Source organism: Nomascus leucogenys, chromosome 5, assembly GCF_006542625.1.
Source record: "Nomascus leucogenys isolate Asia chromosome 5, Asia_NLE_v1, whole genome shotgun sequence".
Lineage (NCBI taxonomy): Eukaryota > Metazoa > Chordata > Mammalia > Primates > Hylobatidae > Nomascus > Nomascus leucogenys.
This window is the reverse complement of record NC_044385.1, coordinates 72,323,088-72,348,929: the sequence shown is the minus strand read 5'-3', so window position 1 is coordinate 72,348,929 and position 25,842 is coordinate 72,323,088. Positions and strand designations below refer to the sequence as shown.

General features: G+C 37.6%; 1 protein-coding gene across 2 annotated transcripts in view; it reads left to right on the top strand.

The window, feature by feature from the left end:
• Positions 1-25,842, top strand: part of CPB2 (carboxypeptidase B2) — a 51,389-nt gene that overhangs the window by 25,127 nt on the left and 420 nt on the right. The window contains exons 5-10 of one of the 2 annotated variants that reach the window (XM_003270056.3): positions 1,596-1,697; positions 6,457-6,561; positions 13,001-13,111; positions 15,661-15,754; positions 21,993-22,195; positions 23,763-23,850. In XM_003270056.3, the coding sequence (XP_003270104.2) occupies positions 1,596-1,697; positions 6,457-6,561; positions 13,001-13,111; positions 15,661-15,754; positions 21,993-22,195; positions 23,763-23,850 (703 nt within the window). The remainder of the gene's footprint in view (positions 1-1,595; positions 1,698-6,456; positions 6,562-13,000; positions 13,112-15,660; positions 15,755-21,992; positions 22,196-23,762; positions 23,851-25,842) is intronic. The other variant, XM_012506969.2, reaches the window with a different exon arrangement.

Here is a 25,842-nt window from a genome sequence, read left to right as displayed (position 1 = left end):
CAACATATGAATTGGAGAAAGGGGTACAACATTTACTCCTTAACTATGACATTCTAGAAAATATCTTGTACTTCTCTCTGCACCCCCGCCCCTATTATTTTCTAAGAGGTTCATAGGAACCGTAATAATTTCGCTCTCAGAATATTCCTCTAAGTGCTTCTTTCCCTTTGATCGGTGGTCTCTTGATCAGCCCTCCCTACAAGATGGCCTGGTGGGCAGCAGAGGTTATTTTGTCATTGACTCACATCAGGAGATCTTAAATGATCTGGTGTAGGCAGAAAGAAACAAATGGCCAAAAATTACTTCTTAGAAGAAATGGCGAGAGAAAAAGAGTTCTTCAAAGGATGTTACATTATTACCCCAGCTTAGTTTGAGAAATGAATAAAGTCTGTCGGTTAAACTGCCTTCATATTACACAGCCTTTCCTGTTAGAGGAAATCTACTAAAGTATCAATGCATAAATTATTTTTTTGTGGTAGCTTTCTCAGATGTATTTATGCCTAGAAGAGTAACATGGGAAATGGAGTTTCAATTAGGAAATTGCTGACGGTTACATTTCTGACACCCCAGACACTGACAGGGTCGGTACTTGGTGGCAGGTGGGCAGGAGCCCTTAACTCTCAGCATGGGGACAACCACTCACACCTACCACTCATGCTGGTTATGTGATCTCAGAGAACCCGAGGACAAATGGTGCTCCAGTTTTTACCAGCTAGGATTGCTATTTGAAATCACCTCTAGAAAAGTTCCCAGAGATAAAGCCAGGGTTTGATTGCTTCTGTTTCAGAAGGCATCAGAGTTTAAGAATGGACCCTGGAAAGTTGGTCCACATTAAAACATAACCCAGTTCAATCCCAGCAATCCTAAACCAGACAATAATTCAATGCTTGCTTTGAAGTGGGTGCTAGCCTAAAATCAGAATTTTTTTTCTTTTTTTTTTTTTTTTTTTTTTTTTTTTTTTGCTTTTTCCTTCCCCTATTATCTTGACAGAACCTCAAATACAACTGGACTTCCACCCAAGAGAGAGGTCCAGAATCGAACTACTTCTTGGGGGGATAATTGAGTTCGTTTGTTTTTCCTCCAGATTGTCCCCACCTTTGCCTCTCATCATTCTGCCAATCTCACTGTGCTTGCACAGGTCTTTAGTGGGAAACAATGATGCTTCCATTTATCCTGCATAGAGATAGTCCTCAGGGCTCCCTTCATCTTGAAAAGTGCATTTTAAAAAAAGTCTCATATAAAAGTGAACTTTTGAATGAATGATAACAAGAATTTCATACACAGGGGCAGTGACTCAATGCGATGACTTTAAAAATAACTTTCAGGGGCCATAGTTTAAAGATTAACTTTTCCTACCTCATTATAAGTATCTTAGCACTTTTTCACTCTTTCTCAAAACCTTGACACTTATCAAAATTTTAATTTTATTAATTTCCCTAAACAGCAGAAGAAACACCCTGCCCTAAGTGCTTTAGGTCCTCGTGCATTCCACATACAGAGGTTTTCCTTTCTCTGAAGAAGTTGTCTGCTTCCTTTGGTCAGGGAAATGCTTTGAACTTGGCTTCGTGACTAACCTCTGGTTTCCATTTTGCTAGATCTATTCTTGGATAGAATTTATAACTGAGAGGCATCCTGATATGCTTACAAAAATCCACATTGGATCCTCATTTGAGAAGTACCCACTCTATGTTTTAAAGGTATGTTGTGGGGAAAGTTGTCGATCTTTCAATGTGAGGGGAGGGATTAATTCTCCAGTCGTGTTTGTTAAAACTTGAGTTTCTTTTCTTTGAGTTCTGAAAATATTTGCGTTACAAGTGTTCCTCAACTTTAATACCTAGCTATTTAGGGGTTGGTTATTTTTCCCATTAATAATACAGTCTTGTCCTGGTCTGTATGTCCTAATCTCCTCCCACAAGGACACCAGTCAGTCTGGATTAGTACCCACCCTAAGGGACTCATGTTAACTTAATCACCTCTTTAAAGGCCCTATCTCCAAATACAGTCTCTAGGGGGTTAAGGCTTCAGTTCTAGATGAACCCCAGTTCTAGAATTAACTCTGTTTCTGTTTATGTGACATTAGGTAAGCCATTTAACATTTCCATAAAATGAAGGAAGTGGTGTTTATTTTTTTCAAGTCCTGGACAAACACTAACAGAAAATAAAACAAGGACTTGAAAAAATAAAATTAAAAATCAAAAAAAGTGGTGCAGCTTTTTGATGTTAATTTTTAAAAATTGATACATAATAATTGTACATGTTTCTGGGGTACATGTGATATTTTTTCTCCCTCCCTCCTCACATATGATGTTTTGATACATGCATACAATGTGTAAATCAGGGTATTTGGGATATCCATCACCTCAAACATTTATCATTTCTTTGTGTTGGGAACATTTTAAGTTCATCTTCTAGCTATTTTGAAATATACAATAAATTATTGTTGATTCTAGTCACTCTACTGTGCTACTACACACTAGAACTTATTCCTTCTATCTATTTTGTACCCACGAATCAATCTATCTTTATCCCCCTTTCTCAGCCTCTGGTAATCACCATTCTACTCTCTACCTCTGTGAGATCAACATTCCCCACTCCCAGTATCAGTGAGAACATGTGGTATTTGTCTTTCCCTGCATAGCTTATTTCACTTAACATAATGACTTCCAGTTCCATCCATGTTGCTGCAAATGATAGGATTTTATGCCTTTTAATGCCTGAGTAATATTCCATTTGTATATATGTACCACATTTTCTTTGTCCATTCATCTGTTGAAGAACACTTACGTTGATTCTATATCTTGACTATTGTGAATGGTGCTGTAATAAACATGGGAGTGCAGGTATCTTTTTGATATACTGATTTCCTTTCTTTTGGATACATACCCAATAGTAGGACTGCTGGCTTATATCGTAGTTCCATTTTTAGTTTTTTGAGGAACTTCCACATTGTTTTTCATAGTGGCCATACTAATTTACATTCCTACCAACAGTGTACAAGGATTCCCCTTTCTCCACATCCTCTCTAGCATTCGTAATTGCCTGTCTTTTGGATAAAAGCCATTTTAACTGGGATGAGATGACATTGCATTGTGGTTTTAATTCATATTTCCCTGATGATTACTGATGTTGAGGATTTTCTCATATACCTGTTGGCCATTTGTGTGTCTTCTTTGTCTGTTCAGATTCCTTTCTCATTTTAAAAATTGGATTATTTGTTTTTTTCCTTTTGAATTGTTTGCGTTCCTTATATATTCTGGTTATTAAGTCCCTGTTGGATGGATAGCTTGCATATGTTTTCTCTCATTTTTTTCTTTTCACTCGTATTTCCTTTGCTGTGCAGAAGCAAGTTTTCAGTTTGATGTAATCCCCTTTTATCTATTTTTGCTTCTGTTGACTGTGCTTTTGAGATCTTACCCAAAAAATCTTTGCTGAGACCAAAGTCCTGAATTGTTTTCCCAATGTTTTCTTCTAGTAGTTTTATAGTTTTAGGTCTTACATTTAAGTCTAATCTGTTTTTAGTTGATTTTATATATATGGTGAGAGATAGGGATTTAGTTTGAATTTTATGAATAAAATTTTTCCCAATACCATTTATTGACAAGACTGTCCTTTTCCCAATGTATGTTCTTGGTGCCTTTGTTGAAAATGAGATAACTGTAAATCTGTGGATTTATTTCTGGGTTCTCTATTCTAATCCATTGGTCCATGTGTCTGTTTTTATGCCAGTACCATGCTGTTTTAGTACTCCAGCTTTGCTCATTCTGTTCAGCATTACTTTGGATTTTCAAGATCTCTTATGGCTCCATGTGAATTTTAGAATTTTTTTTTCTCTTTCTATGAAGAGTGTATTGATATTGACAGGGATTGCATTGAATCTGTAGATTCCATTGGGTAGTATGGACATTTTAACAATATTAATTCTTGAGCCCGTAAGCATGAGGTATCTTTTCATTTTTTTGTGTGTTCTCTTTCATCAGTGTTCTATGATCTTAATTGTAGGTCTTTCACTTCTTTGGTTAGATTTATTACAGGTTTTTTTTTGGTCATTGTAAATGGTATTTCTTTCTTGATTTTTATTTTAGGTTGTCTGCTATTGTTGTATATAAATGCTACTGATTTTGTGTGTTGATTTTATAACCTGCATTTTACTGAATTTATCAGTTCTAACACAGTTTTTTGGTGGAGGCTAGGTTTTTCTAAATATAAGATCGTGTCCTCTGCAACCAAGGATAATTTGATTTTTCCCTTCCAATTTAGATGCCTTTTATTTCTTTCTCTTACCTGCTTGCTCTGGTTAGTACTTCCTGGTACAGCTTTTGAAACTAAAGTAAGACCAGGACAACAAATCCCAGCGAGGGACAAACAGCAGGACAAGGCTGAAGTCCTTTGCAGTAGGGTTATTATGATGGTTTCTACTCCAATTGCCACCCATTTGGTTATTTATTTTCAGTTGCAAAATGTTATGCAAGAGAAGTAGGTTGATTAACCTACCTTGGATTGGATGTCTTCTCTCTTGAATAAATTGACCTTAGTAAAGGTCAGTGAACATAGCCACAGTCAATTGTTTTCAGAACTAGGAAACAACTCTATAGTTCTGTTTTCTACCTCTCTCTCTTAAAAATTTTTTTTTAAAAGCTCTGGAAAATAATGTAGTCACTAAAAATGTGCATTTAATTTAGTAACATATAATTTATGCACAGTATCCCAATATTATCTAAATTGTGATAGGTGACCCTCTTCAGTCAGTCAAAGGTAAGACTTTGGGTTAGGACTTCTCAATTTTAATCTGTCGTTTACAAGAACTTACAGCGCAGACTCAAGGCAGACATATGAAATGTTGTGTCCCCTTGGTCACTGAGTTGGTCAATCAGATTGGATCCATGTATCATGGCATATCCACCCATGACATTTGCTTTCAGCCATATTGTGTGTAGTCTTTGGAACATGCTTATCTGGAACCTGTACACGTTGAAAAATCATGCATTCTGGATGGTTTGGTCCTACTCTTACTTGATCAAGGATGTGCAGATAATGTGAGTCTCTGGGATTTTGCCAACTTTTAGGTGTCAGAACCAGTGCCAAGAAAATTGGCCCAGGACTTAGAAAGGTCAAGTAAAGTAACTAATCCAGACAACTTAAGATTCTCTTTGCATTGAGTAGAATAAGCTAGGTAGTTCTCTTTGACTATACAATTTGATGATTAGTGGCCAATGCCATTGGGCTTTCTCACTTACTATCTTGTTAAATATTGCTAGCTCCAAGTTAAAAAACCTCCTGGAGTGTTTCAAATGACAATCTAAACATCTAACTCTTTCTTTTTCTTATTTTGGAATTGCAAGTCTACATATTTGTTTGATTTTACAACAGTCTTCTCCCTTCCCTCTATACCAGTGGTCCTCAACCCCTGGGCTGCAGACAGGTACCAGTCCATGGCCTGTTAGGAACGAGGCCGCACAACTGGAGATGAATAGCCAGAGAGCAAGCATTACTGCCTGAGTGATGCCTCCTGTCAGATCAGCGGCAGCATTAGATTCTCATAGAAGCACAAACCCTATTGTGAACTGCGCATGCAAAGGATTTAGGTTGCACACTCCTTATGAGAATCTAATGCCTGATGATCTGAGGTGGAATAGTTTTATCCCCAAACCATCCCCACCGCTGATTCCACCCCACCTCTGCCCCATCCATGGAAAAATTGTCTTCCATGAAACTGGTCCCTGGTGCCAAAAAGGTTGGGGACCACTGCTCTATACCCTAAATTGTGTTGTAGCTGACTTTTAAAGGCAAATACATTATGATTAATTTTGGAGGTGTTATTGATAATTCTTCTAAAGACATCAAAGGCTATCATTGAGAAAAGGTTGACAATTCTTATTCCAGAGTTAGCAGCTTGTATTAGCCCACCATACTGGGAAAAAAGCCTCTGTCCCTGGATTTGCTGGTAAGTTTGTGAGAAGTTAGATGTGTGCTTCTTTTTGTGTGAAAAAAAGAAATAATCCACACCAAAAAAAAAAAAAATATGCACTCAGAGGAAAATCTTGAGGGAGTTTCTGCTCCTGGTGTGTCTCCACACTCCCGGGGAAGATTGCCGTCCAACTCACACCCATTTACCTCTAAATGAAGCATAAAGATACAGCCCAAATCATTAGTTCTCTGGTCTCTTCTTTGAAACTTCCACATGCAGCTCTGACATGACTGCATAATTGTGGGAGGATAAAAACAGTTTTAAATCAAAGAGTCCTGGCTTCAAACTTCAGTTTCGAGTCACACCAGCTTTGCTACGTTAACTAGTGTCACTTAATATCATCAGTGTTTAAATTTCCCTTGAGAATTTTCAAAGAAATGCAGAACAATGCATATCTCAGAGATTTGCTGAAACTATTAAATATAAATGAAAGTTATTATCCTGAAGCTTATTGTTATTGTTTTTGCTACTTTTGGGGTTTCTTTGAGCAGGTTTCTGGAAAAGAACAAACAGCCAAAAATGCCATATGGATTGACTGTGGAATCCATGCCAGAGAATGGATCTCTCCTGCTTTCTGCTTGTGGTTCATAGGCCATGTAAGTATTCACATTCTCTTAACCATATTTCTCAATATGGTGCTCCAGATCACCTGTGTCAGACTCAACTGGGCTATTTATTAAAATGCATTTTCCTAGGTCACATCATGAAGCTTGGGAATCTAAAATTTTCACAAGTTTCCCAGGTGACTTTTATGCATTAGTAAGTTGAAGAACATGACTTCAAGCATTTAAGTCAACCAAAATATTTTTGGTCTTTTCTACATTTCTGCCTGGAGCTAAACAGCAGAAAATGATTAATAAATAGTATATTGATTATAATATGTTTACTAAGTAGAGGAAAGGACTGAAGAAATTATCTAAGTTGGGGCCCAATTAATTTATTTCTCTTTTGGTTTTAATTATCCAGACATCTTTTGCCACTTTTGCACTTGGAAATTGAACATAAAGCACAACATTACAGAGGTGAAACAGAATATGCCTTCTCATATGTCATAATAGGGAATTTTGTCCCTGAAGAAGGGTTTTGCATCAAAAAAGCCATATATAAGACAAATTGTATGTTGGAAAAGTAAAAGATATAACGACTATTAACCTCCCTGATAAATGAAAACAGTAAAAATTATGCTTCAAATCCTATAAAATGGGCATATATGTTCTCTACACTGATTTCTACAAAGAATCATAGCCACTGGAAAAATAACTCAAAATATGTGTCTTTCTGATAATGATTTTTGCAGTCTTTGCATTCACGGATACATAGTAACAGAATAAATGAGTTAGGAAATTAAGATATTGGCACTTATTAAGTACATCAAGATAAAACTGTTTCTGCCTTTGCTGGACCTTGACAAATGCAAGATCCCTATTTGCCTTCATTCACTGTGAATCTTCTATCCTCCATTCCCCATGGATGGGAGCTGCAACCTCCCTGAGTCTACTGGAAATTCCCAAACACCATTGGTACTACCTTGGCCAAATGAGGATGATTCCAACTGATCAGACCCTTAACATACCCCAGTCACATCATTATCTGGAACCTTCCCCAAGTTGAGTAGTTTGGTTATTTTAGGTAGTGAAGGGAGCAGCAGTTAATAGAGAGAGAAAGGTCCAAAGTAGCAGAGTAAGAACATTTATTTTCCATTCTATCACTGAACATGAGAAGGGCCGAGAAGAAACCTCCATTCATACTGACTCTAATTTATATCAGTGAGGTTGTCCCTAATGACTGCCCTTCTCACCCTGACACCTCTGCCCTCCTATTAGACATCCTACCCTCTACCCAAGCTGCTTGCTGAATCTTTGTAAGATTAAATTATTTAATCCACAAATATTTATAAATTGCCTATGATGTTTCAGATCCTGGAAATACAAGGATGAACAAAATATAGCCCAAGGATCTTATAGCTGAGTATTTTGCTCCAATAACGTGAACCTGATTTGTGTAGCTCAAAGACACATAATCAATAAGGTCTTTTTAAATGGACATTTAAACTCCATTCTTGCCTGCCTAAAACTAATTCAGATCATCTGACTCTCTTAGTGCTTCAAAGCACTGGAGGAGGGAAAGTAAAATAAAATATTTACCTTTCAACAATTGTGAAGGTAGGTTTTATATTAAAAAACTAAAGCACCCAAAGGCAAATTAAAATCTCAGCTTTTAAGTCTCACTCTTTTCTACAACTCAATAAGGATTTCAAAAATCTTACAGTCTAGTCTCAATGGAAATCCACTACACTACACTTTGAGAAGCTTGAAGCCAGTCATTTCTTTCTAAGCTTCTAATTCATGTACTCTCGGGAGGCAAATTTAGATCCTTCTCTTTCTGCAAAGGCAGAGCTGAGACCAATTTGTGCATGACTGCATCACCAAGCCAAAATCCAGCACAGGGCTGTCACATCGTAGGACCCAGTGAATATATGTTAACCATCACAACTTGCCAAGTACTTTTTCTGCCAAATGGCTTTTCTCACTGCTAACCTCCTACCAAACCTCTGCCCTAGAAAACTCTCATCTAATTGCACACAAAGTTAGAGCTCTACAACCTCAAGGCCTTCACAGAATTCTCTCTGCCCCTCCTTACCACAGCTGACACATGACCTAAGGACACTGCTCCCTGGTGGCACCTTCAAGTAGAGGGGCTGCTCTTTCTTTCACATCGCCATGTGCTGAGAGCCCTGGTGGAGTGGATCAGCATTCTCTTCTCTTGATACTACCAATGATCTTTCTCTTCTCAGAAACTTACACAATCTGATTGCACTCTTATTTTATTGCTATCATGCACTGACCTTCAGATAATTTCCTGGTACCCGGTTCATGATTCTTTATTCTCCTCCAACTCTTGCCATCATTCTGAGTGAATTCAAAGTCCATGTGTGAGAGTCATCTAACAACGTATCTTCACAGTTCCTTGTTTTCTGTTCTACTAAACCTCATCTCAACTCCTCTTTAGCAAATTTCTCCTGTAGCCATCCTCTGGATCTCAGAAGTAATGTTTTGCTGATCCTTAGACCTAGAATATGGCCATGGACAGCAATAAGGAAGGTTAGAATAAGCCATCTAGCAACCTAACTTCTTAATTTCCTGTCTTCTCTCATTTCTCACCCCTACTATGACTGCTTTTTTTTCAACCTTAGTAGATTTCTAGTTCCTACGCAGATCTACATCATTTTAATTTATCAGTCCCTTTCCAGGAACACATTCTTCACTAATTGGTCCCATCACAAATTCACCCGAACCCTCAATTTCTTGCTCCCTTGACCTGCTCTTCAGGAGTTCCAACCCCAAACACTCCATAGAATTAACCATCCTTTTTCTGAGCCACCTTGTACATCTTGCCATTGTTTGTTATCATACTTATATTAATAGCATTGAATTGCTGCTTTTCTCTTTCCAACTTATCACTTCTATTAGCTTTCTGAAGGCAGAGACCAGCTCTAAAGTAATTTTTTTGTTCCCCATAACCTGGTATATTGTTTGGTCAACATAATTGGTGCTCAATATCCCCTTGTGGAATTTGAAATTTAAATTAATGTTGCAGGTTTAGGCTGACATACAATTTGGGGTTCCAGAGAGTATCTAAACAGTACCTACTGTTGGGATAAATACTTTATTGTCATTGGCTATGGTTCAAACTGTACATACATATACAGAGATTGGAGTAAAAACTGAGATGGATAGCTCTCTGATATATTTGTAATGGTAATGAAAATGACATCTTGTTTTAAAATTTTCCCTTCATGTGTCTTATACGTTTTTTTAGCAACCCCATTAACTGACCTATATGTCTTTATGTACTAATTTATTATCTGTCAAATGGTCATTGGTTAATTCCTAGGCAGGAATTGTTGTTGTTGTTGTTTAGGGCCACATTGAAGGCAAGGCTTGAGTGCACCCCAGGCAAAGTGAGAGGAAGAGCTGAGTAATCACTGACCACAGGCCAGCTGATGGGAATCAATCCTACCGTCTCATCACTCACTCAGTCTTACACTCTTCTCCATTCTCCTCTATTCTCATCTTCTTTTTCTTTTATACAGAGGCTTCTCAATTTATGGTGGGGTTATGTCTCAATAAACCCAATAAACAATCACAACTGAAAATATTCTAAGTAAAAAATGCATTTAATTTACCCAATCTACCGAATACCGAATATCATAGCCTAACCTTCCTTAAATGTGCTCAGAACACTTACGTTAGCCTACGGTAGGGCAAAATCATCTAACACAAAGCCTAATGTATAATAAATTGCTGAATATCCATGTCATTTATTAAATACTGCACTAAAACTGAAAAATGGAATGGTGGCATGGGTATGGTTTCTACTTAATATGCATTGCTTTTGGGCTATTGTAAAGTCAAAAAATCATAAGTGAAATCATTGTATATTGCAGATCATCTCTAGTAGGACAGGATTTCAATTATGTTACTTGCCATGTTGGTAAATCGTACCTTCAACAAATATTTATTTATTGTCAGGCAAAATTTCTTCAGCCACTTTGAAAAACAATGTGGAAGTTCCTCAAAAGATTAAGTATAGAGTTACCATATGACCCAGCAGTTCCACTCCTAGGTGTATACCCAAGACAAGTGAACACATATGTTGACAAATGATTATAGCAATATTATTCATAATAGTCAAAAAGTGGAAACAACTCAAATTTCCATCAACTTATGAGTAGAAAAACAAAATGCAGTATATTCATGCAATGAAATATCAATCAGCAATAAAAAGGAATGAAGTACTGATTCATGCTACAACATAGATGAATCTTGAAAATACTAAGCTAAGTAAAAGAAACCAAACACAAAATGCCACATATATTATTCCATTTATATGAAATGTCCAGAATGGGCAAATCCACAGAGACAGAAAGTTCATTAGTGATTGTCAGAGGCTTGGGAAAGTGGCAGGAGGGAAAGGGGAATGAGTTATAATGGGCATAGGCATGGGGATTTTTTATGATGAAATGTTCCAAAAATCAGATATTAGTGGTGGTTGCAAAACTCTATGAATACACCCAAAACCGCTGAATTTCACACTTTAAAATGGTGAATTTCTGGAATGTAAAGTATATCTCAATAAGCTGTTAAAGAAAAAATGGGCACCGCTTCCTTCGGGATTGTAGCTATAGCCACACTTGAAGGTGTGGCTTGGCACACAGCACAGACTGTATCTCAGCCCTCACTCACTCCTTCTGTCTGGAGTCCTACCTATTAGATAAAGAAACAGGTAACATTGTTTTGGGCCTAACATTGGTCATCTCTGAGAGCATAACTTTTTGTAGAAAGATTCCCATCCAACCAGAGGTAAAGGTAGGAAGGAAATTTAAAAAGCGAAGCAGAAAAAGAAACTCATCATGCTGCATCTATTAAAAGTTTGGCCCATGTTGTAGAAATGAAAATGAGAAATGCTTTATTATTTTGAAAGGAACAGGCTCTCCTAATATTTTTCTAATAATGAATGCTACATTATTACTGAAAAGTGATGCTAACATAAATTTATAAATTCGTAGCATAAAAATGTATTTAACTGGTTGCTCCACTATTTAAAACATGGCTTCCCTGGAAACCATCATTCTCAGCAAACTAACACAAGAGCAGAAAACCAAACACCGCATGTTCTCACTCATAAGTGGGAGTTGAACAATGAGAACACATGGACACAGGAAGGGGAACATCACACACCGAGACCTGTCGAGGGTGGGGGGCTAGGGGAGGGAGAGCATTAGGAGAAATACTTAATGTAGATGATGGGTTGATGGGTGCAGCAAACCACCATGGCATGTGTATACCTATGTAACAAACCTGCATGTTCTGCACATGTATCCCAGAACTTAAAGTATAATAAAAAACAAACAAACAAAAAAACAAAACATGGCTTCCTTCATTCTACAAATTTTCCTTCCTTTTCATTAACCTTTTATTTCTGACCTACAGTAGATTTTAAAATAACTTTTTTCTTTCCTTTCTCTCCGATTTCATAAGTATTTATTCATGGCAAAGAATTTTAATGTGACTCGTGATTGTTCTAGGGAAATATGAATATAATATTTTAAACGTTTAAAGGGAAAATAGTAAAGTTTATAAAAGGCTTGTTTTTATTTTGTCAATAATGAAAAAGACATTTCTTAACAATGTCATGAGTATACTTTAAGGCAACAATTACAAACCAAATTAAATATTTAATGTAATTAAATGTGAATTAAATTAAAATATAGCAATGTTGCCACAAATTAAGATTTTGAACCAAAAGCTTTGTCCTAGGTGAAATGACTTGACCAGCTAAAATTTGTCTTTATAGTTCTCCTGCCTGTACATTTTGTCATTTGGGGGTAAACTTCTCAGCCACCAAATTTGGATGCCATTGGATCACATTGTAATATGTGCCGCTAAGCTGGATGACTCTAAAGTAGAGAGGAACAAGTTTGAGATGATGTCCGTTAGAATTCATAGCCAGTACCTAGGAAAAGCTACCCTAATTCTAAAGCTAGATGATCAAAGCCTTGGGAAACACACTCAATTCTAGCAAAACTTGAGCTCCACAAGTTCTAAGGACAATGTAGCAAATATCATGTAATCACATCTGGGGATAAAACATGGTATGTAGTTTAAGCTCTGATGAACATGAATTACAGAAAAAGGAGCTAAACTAAATCTAGGTTTTTGTTTCCTTAGATCTTCTTAGCGGGCTCTATGGCTTTAATAAAGAGTTAATTTTATTTCTTAAGGAAAATTTAGAAAGTTTATGGTTCGATTTTCTGCCTTCATTAACTAGGAAGACTGTACCACGTGTAAGGCATTTATCACCACTTCGTAGCACCCTAAGTTCAGTTCTTTTGAGGAATTAGCACTCTTTCTGAAAGTTAAATCTGCAAATCTAAACATGCCACATGACAAATTAAAAAAAAAAAAAAGAAACACACTAAGTTTAGAAGAACTTAAAACAGATCTAATTAAATATACTTGGTTTAATTTGCAGATAACTCAATTCTATGGGACAATAGGGGAATATGCCAATCTCCTGAGGCTTGTGGATTTCTATGTTATGCCGGTGGTTAATGTGGATGGTTATGACTACTCATGGAAAAAGGTAGGAGAAAAAGCAAGAAGACAAATCATGTTCTTCTTGGGGATATAGGATATACAGGTTGAATTATTCATAGAATTCTGGATCTAGGCACAATGGCTTTATTATTAAATTTTTTTAACTTTTATTGTGGAAAATGTCAAATATATATATAAGTGCACATAACTGTAGTAAACTTCTATCTACCCATCACAGAGCTTCAACAATAATTAACTCATGACCAATCTTGTTTCATCTGTATTCTCTCTACCCACTTCTACCTTACTCATTTTATTTTGAAGTAAATCCTAGGTACCATATCACTTCATCAATAAATATTTCAGTACACATTTCTAAAAAAAAAGAACTCTGAAAAAAATAATTATAGTATAATTATACCTTAAAAACTAGCTGTTTCTGAATACCATAAAATATTGCCAGTATTTTCAATTGTATAATAACTTTTTTCTTTTTTTTTTTTTGACATGGCGTCTCACTCTGTCGCCCAGGCTGGAGTGCAGTGGCACGATCTCGGCTCACTGCAACCTCCACCTCCCGGGTTCAAGAGATTTTTCTGCCTCAGCCTCCTGAGCTGCTGGGACTACAGGTGGCTGCCACCATGCCCGGCTAAGCTTTTTGTATTTTTAGTAGAGACGGGGTTTCACCATATTGGCCAGGCTGGTCTCAAACTCCTGACCTTGTGATGCACCTGCCTTGGCCTCCCAAAGTGCTGGGATTACAGGCATGAGCCACCTCGCCCGGCCTCCTAACTTTTTAAAAAGTATGTTTCTTTGATTCCGAATCCAAATAAGGCTCTTACATTATGATTGGTTTATATGTCTTTTAATTCTATTTTAATCCATGGACTCCCATTCCATCTTTTGCTCTTTCTCTCTCTTTTTTCCTTGCAATTTATTTGTCAAAGAAAAGAGTTTCCCATTATTAGGATTTGCTAACTGCACTACTATCTTGTAGTTTAACATACTCTTCTGTCTATATTTTCTGGTTAATCAACATCGTGATTCATGTAAAATTACTCAAGCAATATGAAATACTATGCTTTCTAATTTAAAGAGGGGCACATAGAAACATAACTAGGTATATATAAATTTAGAAAAACCTACTTGAGTAGCACATATAAATACTAAGAGGAATAAGATTAGTTGGCGTGATTGGAAACATATGGAATTACACATGAATTATTTCACGTAGGAGGTAATTTATGCAGAAGATATGGAAATGGCACAGGAGATTGAGGAAAAAGTCATCTCTGGTGAGAGGAATACTGTAACTGAAAATTTTGTAGGTGGAGGTGGCAAATGCCAAACTAAGTAAATGAGAATTACCTAGCATAATGCCTAACACAAATTTGGTGTCCAACAAATGGTCATATCTGTAAACTGATAATAAAGTATATTTACACCTTAACCTGAATCACAGTGGAATTCAGTCACCCTTTCGATTTCCAGCTTCCCAACTGTTCTTTGTATCATTGCCCTATTATTAATTCCTGCAGTTTGAGAACTTGATATCCCCAGGGCTTACTCTTGCCACGGAACCACAAGCCTGGGAGTGGTAACAGGGTGGAAGGCTTGGCAGAGGGTTGGTGAGAGTAGGAGAAAAGGGTGCTACATCATCCCAAACTCAGAACTTAAACGAAGTCTGTGCAACTCTTTTTTTTTTTTTTTGAGATGGAGTCTTGCTCTGTTGCCCAGGCTGGAGTGCAGTGGCAAGATCTTGGCTCACTGCAAGCTCCGCCTCCCAGGTTCACGCCATTCTCCTGCCTCAGCCTCCTGAGTAGCTGGGACTACAGGTGCCCACCACCACGCCCGGCTAATTTTTTTGTATTTTTAGTAGAGACGGTGTTTCACCATGTTAGCCAGAATGGTCTTGATCTCCCGACCTCGTGATCTGCCCGCCTCGGCCTCCCAAAGTGCTTGGATTACAGGCGTAAGGCACCGTGCCCGGCGTGTGCAACTCTTTACATGACCAAACTTTCCCGGTTTACCCCAAGAACCCAATAGGGAATTTGCTTTATATTTAAAAACCAGAGTCAAATCAGCACAATCGAAGAAGTCATCAGATTAGAGGTATCTTCACACCTCCACCTTTTCTAGCTTTGAAAGGGGAGTGGTGAATTCAACCTAAAGAGAGCATTTTAACTTATGACTCAGTGTTGAGTTGAGACACAAAGTTATTTTGCTTTTCTTTGAAGGAGCTCAGAATGACCCTGTGCATAAAATTAATGTAAAGGAAACAAGGCTAAACAAGAAGGCTAATAAGCAGCCTAGTGGAATGAAATGAAATCTTTATTTGTATCAGTCAAAATTGATCAAATATTACCATTTTGTTTGGTTCAACTGAAATAGTCTGAGTGGGTGTGATTGAAACCCGGATAGCAATAGGGACCTTGCAAAGGAATATTGCAACAACAGCGATGTGATGAAGCCATGCAAGGTACAGGGTTGAAGGAGAGAAAGGCAATTCTGGCTTCATGGACTTTCAAATGCATGTCTTTCCTCGGGCCTTGAACGTGGCTACCCAGGTTGTCTGTTTGTATTTTGTTTATGTAGAATCGAATGTGGAGAAAGAACCGTTCTTTCTATGCGAACAATCATTGCGTCGGAACAGACCTGAATAGGAACTTTGCTTCCAAACACTGGTGTGGTAGGTTGTCGGCTTTATTTCTTGCAATGTCTCTTCACTGACAGGGTGATGTTCACAGAGAAAGGCCCATGAATTCAAATTAAATACAGAGCTGGCCTGTCTGAATCAGGGAATAATTTAAATGATAAATACTTAGGTAAATGTAATGCTATCAATGCTGGCCAGAGTCAGCAAATCACTTTGGCCTCTCCTCTCTCCTGTTTCCCTGTCTTTAAAATAAGAAAGTTGTATCAGTTCTTTAAGATCCCTTCTAGCTTCAAAATTCTAAAATCTATTATCTTGGAATAATAAAGAAGTGACAGTTAAAGATCCTATTTTAATAAACAAAAACATTCATCATTAGAATATCAAAGACCTGAGATGGGGAGAGGACCTCTTTTTTTTTGAGACAGAGTCTTGCTCTGTTGACCAGGCTGGAATGCAGTGGCACAATCTTGGCTGACTGTAGCCTCTGCCTCCTAGGTTCAAGGATTCTCCTGCCTCAGCCTCCCAAGCAGCTAAGACTACAGGCATATGCCACCATGCCTGGCTAATTTTTATATTTTTTTTAGTACAGATGGGATTTCACCATGTTGGCCAGGCTGGTCTCAAACTCCTGGCCTTAAGTAATCAGCCCACCTTGGCCTCCCAAAGTGGCTCACAGGAGTGAGCCACTGTGCCTGGCCTGGACCCCTCATTTTTAATTGCATGAGTAAATGTTTACTTCTATAGTGTTTGAAGACATTTTTTTCACTATTCACTTTCTTAATTTCTTTAATAAATAATATAAAGAAAATATAAAAATAAAAATATTAAAAATAGTATAAAAAGCAGCACAGTGGGAATTTATTATTTCTTAATTTGAATGAGTTAAGGCATTCGATGATGTTGAGTTATGCATTCCAGAACAGTCTGCTTTCAGGAGTTTGAAGATTTTTCAAAGAACTAAAAGTAGAATTACTGTTTGACTCAACAATCTCATCACTGGGTATATACTCAAAGGAAAATGAATCGATCTACCCAAAAAACACATGCAATCATATGTTCATTGCAGCACTATTCGCAAGAGCAAAGACATAGAATCAACCTAGGTGTCTGTCAGTGGCGGATTGGATAAAGAAAATGCGGTACATATACATCATGGAATACTACACAGCCATAAAAAAGAACAAAATTATGTCCTTTACAGCAACATGGATGCAGCTGGAAGCCATTGTCCTAAGTAAATTAACACAGAAACAGAAAATCAAATAATGTATGGTCTCACTTACAAGTAAAAGTTAAACACTGGGTGTACACAGACATAAAGATGGGAACAATAAACACTGGGGACTCAAAAAAGGGGCAGGGAAGGAGAGAGAGAGGAAAGAGTTGAAAAAGTACCTACGTGGTACTGTGTTCACTATTTGGGTGATGGGTTCAATAGAATCCCAAACCTCAGCATCACACAATATATCCATGGAAAAAACCTACACATGTACCCCCTGAACCTGAAGACAAAGAAGTTTGCTTTTAGGGGGGTAGGTGTTAGTTCACTCTTTCTTCCCACCCACTCAACATTATTTTTCATAGTACTACATTTCAGAAACAGCTACGAAAATAAATTAACCTGACAAGGAGTATGCATCATCTATATTTTTAGGCTCCATGGGGCCCATAAGGGAGAGAAGCTATTGTACCCACAGAAACATCCTCTTCCTCCCAGACCTGGACCCTATACAATCCTATGCACATAATTTTGCCTATTTCCTTTAAAAAAAGGTAAAATTTCATGATTTTAAACATTGTATCAAAATCCCAGAATACCTATTAAAACCTCACAACATTCAGCCTGGGAAAGCTGATTGCCAAAACAAAAGAAAACCAAACCTCACAACAAAGTACTTACCTTATTTCCTTATTTTTTTCCCTGTCTAGGTTAGAAACTCCATGCAGACAGAAACCAATACTCATTACCTACTGCAGTGCCTGGCACGAGGAGGGTCCTCATAAAATATTAACTAAATGAGTCCATGAATGAATTTAGTTGCTCTGAGAGCTACAGATATGGTAGGAACTCAGAGGAAGAAGCAGTTCATCCTGACTTAGGTTCCGGGCAATCAGTTAGTGGTTTCTCCCTAAGAAACCACTCATGTTCCCAGAGGCCCAAAGGTTGCTGTGGCACTAATAACGTGCCAGGGGCTCAGAGGAACAGCAGCGATGTAAAAAGAATCTGAGTAAATAGAGCTGACAGTTACTCAGCACTAAGCCATTGACATAGTTCGTCTTCCAGATTTCATTATCTACGAATCACAGATGGAGAAACCCGGGCTGAAAACAGTTAAGTCCCTTCCTCAAGGGCACGTAGCAAGTATGTGCAAGTATGTGGCAGAGCTGGGCTATAAACCCAAGTTATCAGTTCCCTTTTGGAACTTTTTATTTTATCTTCGAGCTCTTTTGCTGCTTGATTTTACTTAATATTTTTCTTGGTGAAGTCAGTGTTATTTAATTTGGATAGTCAAGTAGTCAAAATATATTCTGTTATTGTCATCAAGAAATGTCTCAGTCCCCTCTTGGGCATGGTGTTATATTGTTACGTATCATAAGAGTGAAAAACAGAAACAGAAGCAGCAAGCATATGGGTTTTTAATTAAAAAAAACCCAAAATAAAAAGTAATTGTAAGGAACTCTTCTTATTACCAACTGTTCCAGTATCTATTCTGTACTATGTAAGCAAGACAGTGAGAAAGAAGAATTTAATCTTATCTTTCTCATCCCTACAACTAGAATGTGCCCCTATGATTCTTTATATAAAGGATCCAAAAAAACACCTCACTTATTAACAGGAAGTGACATATCAAATCTATTTACTCATTTTATGCTCCTCTGTATTAAAATTTTGTGTGTGTGTGTTGGAGATGAGAGTGGAGGGTAGTTTGTAGGGGTGTCTTTGTCTTCTCAGGCTGCTATAACCAAATACCATAGGTTGGGTGGCTTAAACAACAAATTTATTTTCTCATAGTTGAGGACTGGAAGTCCAAAATCAAGGTACCAGCAGAGTGAGGTCTTCCCGAGGATTCTCTCATTGGCTTGTAGACGGCTGCCTTCTCTCCATGCCCTCACATGGCCTTTTCTTTCTGCACAAACCTGCCTGGTGTCTCCCTTTATTCCTATAAGGGCACCAGTCACATTGGATTAGAGCCCCACACCTATGACTTCATTTCACCTTATCTCCTTAAAGGCCTTATCTTTAAATACAGTCACACTGGGGCCTAGGGCTTCAACATAGGAATTTGGGAGGATGCAATTCAGTTCATAACAGGAGCACATTATGAGAACCTTTGGTCTCAAATTTCCTAAGATAGCACCACACATTTTCTAAAACACTGAGTTCAACTACAAAGTTTTTGCAACTGGCTTGAATGGAAAATTATTTCTTTTTCTAGGAGACTATAGTGTTTTTTAAAATTATTTTTTATTATGATAAAATACATATAAAATTTGCCATTTTAACAATTTTTAATTGTACAATTCAGTGGCATTAAGTACATTCACAATTACTACTATCTATTCCTAAAATTTTTTAATTGTCCCAAAGAGAGATTTTTACCTATTGTAACCAGTAGGCAATATCTCCTCATCCCTACCTTCTCCCCAGCCCTTGGTAATTTCTTATCTACTTTCTGTCTCTATGAATTTGCCTATTATAGATATTTCACAGTGTGCTTGGTTCCATGTCTATAGATCAAAGAATACTTGAGCTTGGAGGGATCCAGTGGCCCAAGTTCCTTCGTGGTACAGATGAGGCCCCTGAGGCTGAGATGGATGAAGTAGTTGCCCAAATTAACATGACTGCTTAATGGTAAAGCAGAGTCTCGACCTCAAGTTTCCTGCCTCTTCAGGGCTCTTTCCACTAAAATGCTTGAAATCTCTAGAATGACAATCACAGAATGAGAATCTGAGGTTCACTGTCCAGCATAGTAGCCACTAACCACATGTGGCTATCCAGTGCTTAAAATGTAGCTTGTCTGAATTGAGACATACACTGAGTGTTAAATACACACCAGAATTTGAAGGCTTAGTATGAAAAAAGTAACATAAAATATTTCAAGAATAATTTTTATATCGTTACACTTGAAATGATACTTTGTACATATTTGGTTAAATAAATTATAATATTGAATTAATCTCACATATTTCTTTTTTTGTGTGTGTGGCAGGGTCTCGTTCTGTCATCCAGGCTGGAGTGCAGTGTCATGATCTCAGCTCACTGCAACCTCTGCCTCCCGGGTTCAAGCAAGTTTCTTGCCTCAGCCTCCCAAGTAGCTGGAATTACAGGCATGTGCCACTATGCCTGGCTAATTTTTTTTTTGTATTTTTGGTAGAGACAGGGTTTCACCATGTTGGTCAGGCTGGTGTCGAACTCCTGATCTCAAGTGATCTGCCTGCCTCAGCCTCCCAAAGTGCTGGGATTATAGGTGTGAGCCACCGTGCCTGGCCTTCTTTTTATTTTTCTTAAAGTGGTAACTTGAAATTTTAAAGTAAATATGTGACTTGCATTATATTTCTATTAAACAACCCTGGTCTGAGGATTCATATTAGGGCACCACCTCTCTATTTAGTGGTTATGTCTTCCCCGACCTCCATACCCAATACATAATCTCTATTCTCTAGAATTATATACCACATGAAAGGGCAGGAATATTCAAGGGTGACCAAATTATCAAAAATGATTTATCCAATCACCTTATTGGTTAAAAATGAAATACTTGGGAGGACCTTAGATGTTCACATTTCCTCTCAGGGAAACAATTTTTTAATAAACGTTAATGTTGTGTTTGTGTAGTAACAGGAAAAAAGCAGAATGAGCTTAATTAAGAAAAGCAGGCTCTGTAAGGATAGTGAGTAGCCTCAGCCATGGAACCCTGAGGCAGAGATGCAGCTGGACTCAGAAACAGAAAGGAACTGGGCCTGGAGCCCTAGAGAGGCTCAGTTAATCCTTCCTCTCCCCTTCTCATCTCTGTGATGCGCACTGGCTTCCTTCAGGTCTCAGTCCACATGATGATGATTATGATGATGATGATGATAAACAGCAACAGTTATGAAATGCATACTACATGCCAGGCACTGTGCAAAGCACGTTGTATGAGCTAGCTCATTTAATTCTCATTCAATCAGCATTTAATGTATAATTTTTCAATTTTGCAGATAAGGAAATTGAGATACAGATAGATTTTTAAAAATTTACCCAAGGCCATATAGCTAATAAATGGTAAAGTCAAGATTTAGAATCAAGTAATTGGGTGCTTAACAATATGCTGTATAGCCTCTTATTCTGAAGAATGGTTACCACCAAGAATATCCAGATTGCATCTCCTAAAATGACAGTATTTACTTCATAGGGCTGCTGTAAGAATTACATGAGATGTGGCAAAAATCTTAGCAGAGTTCCTGATGTACAGCATGTGCTCCACAGGTGTCAGCTGGTCATTTTACTATTTTTACTGTCTGTTCAAGAGAGCAGCTAGACTGAGACTAGACTCCTAGTATTGATTTCAAGTTATCTTTGAAGGGATTCAGATTGGCAAGCACAAGAGTCTGACCCAATCCTGAGCCCTTAACTGTTTGCAGGAAGGAATAATCTCTTGTGTCAGATGCAGCTTGCTGGGGCTTCACCTTGTGAATTAGGGACAGGGGGAGAAGTGTTGGAAGGCAGGCTACCATCTCAAGTGATGCAAATTATAATCTATCAAGGGAATGAATGAACGTCCGTCTGGCAACAAATATCACCATCCCATTTTATTTACTAAACCACTTTAGCGAGTTAAAAGTAGCATTGAAGGCAGACTTATATATTCTGAGTTCTGAAGTGAGGCTTTTCTTTTATGGGCTATATTGATGGTAGCCTTAAAACTAAAAATATCAGAAAAACTAAATTTACAGTGGATTAAGGAAAATGGGGTTTATTTTTTCTCACATAACCAGAAGTCTGGAGATAGGGCTAGCATCTCTGAGGATCTCTTACCCACTTTCTCAAGGTTGCAAGGGAGACAGGTGCTGGGAATGACTGTTAGAAGGTCAGCTATGTGAGCAGATAAGTATTTGACTTCAAAAGAAACATAAACAACACTTAGTGGAAACATGTTCTTTGCAGAGCCCTACCTAATCCATTCATCTAAAAATGCTGCAACACAGATAGGAGAATACGTTGTCTGGGAAACCACAAATTACAGTACTATGTGCATCCCCTCATAATTTCACCTTAACAATTTCGTTACAGAGGAAGGTGCATCCAGTTCCTCATGCTCGGAAACCTACTGTGGACTTTATCCTGAGTCAGAACCAGAAGTGAAGGCAGTGGCTAGTTTCTTGAGAAGAAATATCAACCACATTAAAGCATACATCAGCATGCATTCATACTCCCAGCGTATAGTGTTTCCATATTCCTATACACGAAGCAAAAGCAAAGACCATGAGGAACTGGTAAGTGCTACTTAATTATTTTTCTCATTAGCATTTTGGAAATAAAATAATACTTAGTTGAAGAATCAAAAACTGGGAAAAATTTTGTCCTCTAGAAGGCAAATGATAGATGTTTTAAATCATGGTGTGATCCTGTTGAGAGTCACTCTGGGTCAGTGTTCACTAAGGGAATATAAAGAACATGCCTTACCCTAACAACATGCACTTGATTCTAGCACGTGGGCTTCCTAAGAAAATGTCAGACAAATTCTTTGAAGGTTAGGAAAGAACTACTACTCCATTTGACCTGATCTGCATGTGAAGCGGTATAAGCAAGGATGAGTATGGAATCATGCGACAGCTTTGTGGTCACTAGCTTCCTACCACAGCGCACCACAGATTAAGTCTCAACACAGCACTCATTGTTTTGGTATTAGCAGCAGGAATTGTTCCTGCCCTGACTTCCCTAACCCTCAGGGTTTCGGTCCTATTAAAGTACCTCCAATTTTAGCATTGAGGCAAGAGTCTGTTTTTTGGAACTTAACAGACAATACAGGAAGTTCAAAGAAGACTCACACAATTTGATACTCCCTTAGCACTTTTTAGTCCAAGATACTGTATGTTTGGGTTCACGGCAAAAGATGCAAGGATTCTTGAAGGATTGTAGCTAGGCTTCAACAAATCCTCATCCCAGATGCTCTCCAGACAGTGGAAGTGTTACATCAACAGCCCCATTCTTGGGAAGGGACTAATTTTTAGGTAGTAGCTTGTTTCTTAGTGACTCAGTTTTTTTTTCTGGCTTTCTTAACAGAATAAAATATAGTCACATTACAGGAGCTAGCAATTGCTGATGACAAATATAAGATTATTTGCATTTTCTGAAAATAGCCCATTTAGAACATAAATGTACTTGATACTTGAGCTTTTTTCTTCTCAAGGGAAAACTCTTAAGGAAAGCACCTTTTAAAAATATTATCTTTGGCCGGGCGCGGTGGCTCACGCTTGTAATCCCAGCACTTTGGGAGGCTGAGGCGGGTGGATCACGAGGTCAGGAGATCGAGACCACCCCGGCTAACACAGTGAAACCCCATCTCTACTAAAAATACAAAAAATTAGCCAGGCGTGGTGGCGGGCGCCTGTAGTCCCAGCTACTCGGAGAGGCTGAGGCAGGAGAATGGCGTGAACCCGGGAGGCGAAGCTTGCAGTGAGCCGAGATTGCGCCACTGCACTCCAGCCTGGGCGACAGAGCAAGACTCCGTCTCAAAAAAAAATATATATATATATATATTATCTTTGAAGAAATAAAAGGAAATTTATCATGATTTGGGAAGTAGAATTAGTCTAATTATGCTTTTTTTTTTTTTGCATCACTGTCAGCACACATATTTGTGCCACCCAATTGTGATTGCCATAAAGTGCACATATTTTAAGTTAATTTGTTTATCTTATTTATTTGCCTTTTAGATGAATCTAGATTTTCTACATGTATACTTTGATTCAATTAATGTATGATTGTTTTTTAGAAACTTCTACTTGACATGTTTCAAAGCTGCACATTAACTGAAATTCCATATCTTATTGCTTCCAGTCTCTAGTAGCCAGTGAAGCAGTTCGTGCTATTGAGAAAACTAGTAAAAATACCAGGTATACACATGGCCATGGCTCAGAAACCTTATGTAAGTATTTCTTCTTATGATCTTAGAGAACTTTGAGCTTCTAAAGAAATCTGTGTGATCTGTTTTTCTTTGTGTATTTAATTTTTCTGAATTAAATAGGGTCACATGTAATACAACTGAATTGTAATAATTAGGAACAGAAGCATAATAGCTATGACAATGCTGAACAAAGCTATATTAATAAATGAGTTACTAAAAAGAAGCCAAAATGCTATTTAAGAAATTATATTTATCACAATCAAGTAGGAATTACAGAATTGGCATCATACTAGTTGAGTGAAGCAGAAAAGTTCATAAAACTTTTGTATGATTCCCAGGGCCACCATGGAAGGTTGTGCAGGTTGTACACTACACTAATCTAGGGCATGCCATTTGCATCAAGTGTTTTTTAGTGTTAGCCTGTCCCCAAGAGTATAGCTCATAACACATTACAGTTGATTGTCTTTAATATATATTACACATACAAGAGCTTGTGACAAACTCTCAACAAAAAGTTTTGATTAATTTTTGCTGAAAGATATTTAGTGAGTAACTCCTATCTACACACAGTGGGAGGACAGACTGATTTTGCCCTTTTGAAGTTTGAAGGGAGACGGGAAAAGAGGAGCATAAAATAAACCTGTAACCAGGCATCAGAAAACTACAGCCTGAAGGCCGAATCCAGGTTTTTCCTTTTTTTTTTTTTTTTTTTTTAAATGATTAGAAAAAAACAAAAAGAGGCCAGGTGCTGTGGCTCACGCCTGTAATACCAGCACTTCGGGAGGCCGAGGTGGGAGGATCACTTGAGGTCTGGAGTTCGAGATCAGCCTGGCCAACATGGTGAAACCCTGTCTCTACTAAAAATACAAAAATTAGCTGGGCATGGTGGTGGGCGCCTGTAATGCCAGCTACTTGGTTGGCTAATGCATAAGAATTACTTGAACCTGGGAGGCGGAGGTGGCAATGAGCTGAGATTGTGCAACTGCACTCTACCCTGGGTGACAGAGTGAGACTCCATCTCAAAAAGGGTCAAAACTGTATTTATCATGAACACTAAAATATGTACACATTTTAGTTAACATGCATTAAACTGTAACAAGTCTTCTGGCAATTGTAGCTTTCATGTGATGCTTCTCAAACTGTATTAGATAGATGCTAAAATTATAAATTAAAATTTTGGGTCACACTTTGCCATAATGCTGGACTCAATTTAGCACCCCTCAAAAAAAGTCAGATTATTCAATTAATGGGGTTGGAAAACCTAACAAGTTACCTAGAAAAAAATTAATTGGATTATTAACATGTCTTTCACTAAAGTAAATTCCAGGAAGTCAGATTATTCAATTAATGGGGTTGGGAAACCTAACAAGTTACCTAGAAAAAAATTAATTGGATTATTAACATGTCTTTCACTAAAGTAAATTCCAGGTACAGCATATATTTTCATATGAAAACCCTGCATAAACTAAGTTGAAAGCTCAGTAAGGAGAAAAAATTCCTTGTGAAAGGAGAAATGAATGAAAGGAGAAAAAAAGGTCTACATGCCAAACAAAGCTAATAAAATTAATGTTGTTTTTATAAGCAATTGATAAAATGAACCAAGTAGACAAATGAGGAAGGACAATTGATAGGAAATATAAAGATAGCCAATAAATATGCCAAACAAAATGTGCAACTCACTGATTATCAAAAAACATAAATTAAGACAGTTGGATATTATTTTTCACCCATAAAATTATCAGAATTCATAATTCCTACTGATGGTATGGGAAGGGGAAATGGGCAAATTCATACCCTGCTTGTGGAGGTATAAATTAATTCAGTTCTTTTGACATCCATTTGGGAACATGTCGTAATTGCAAAAAGTGCAGAGCCTTAGACTAGCAAATCTATTCTAGGGAAGAATATTCTAAAGAGACAAAGAAGCAATTATGTATAAACAAGGGTACTCATTGTAAAGTTGTTTATATTAGTTAAAAACTGAAAAAAATCTAAAAGTATACAAACAAACAT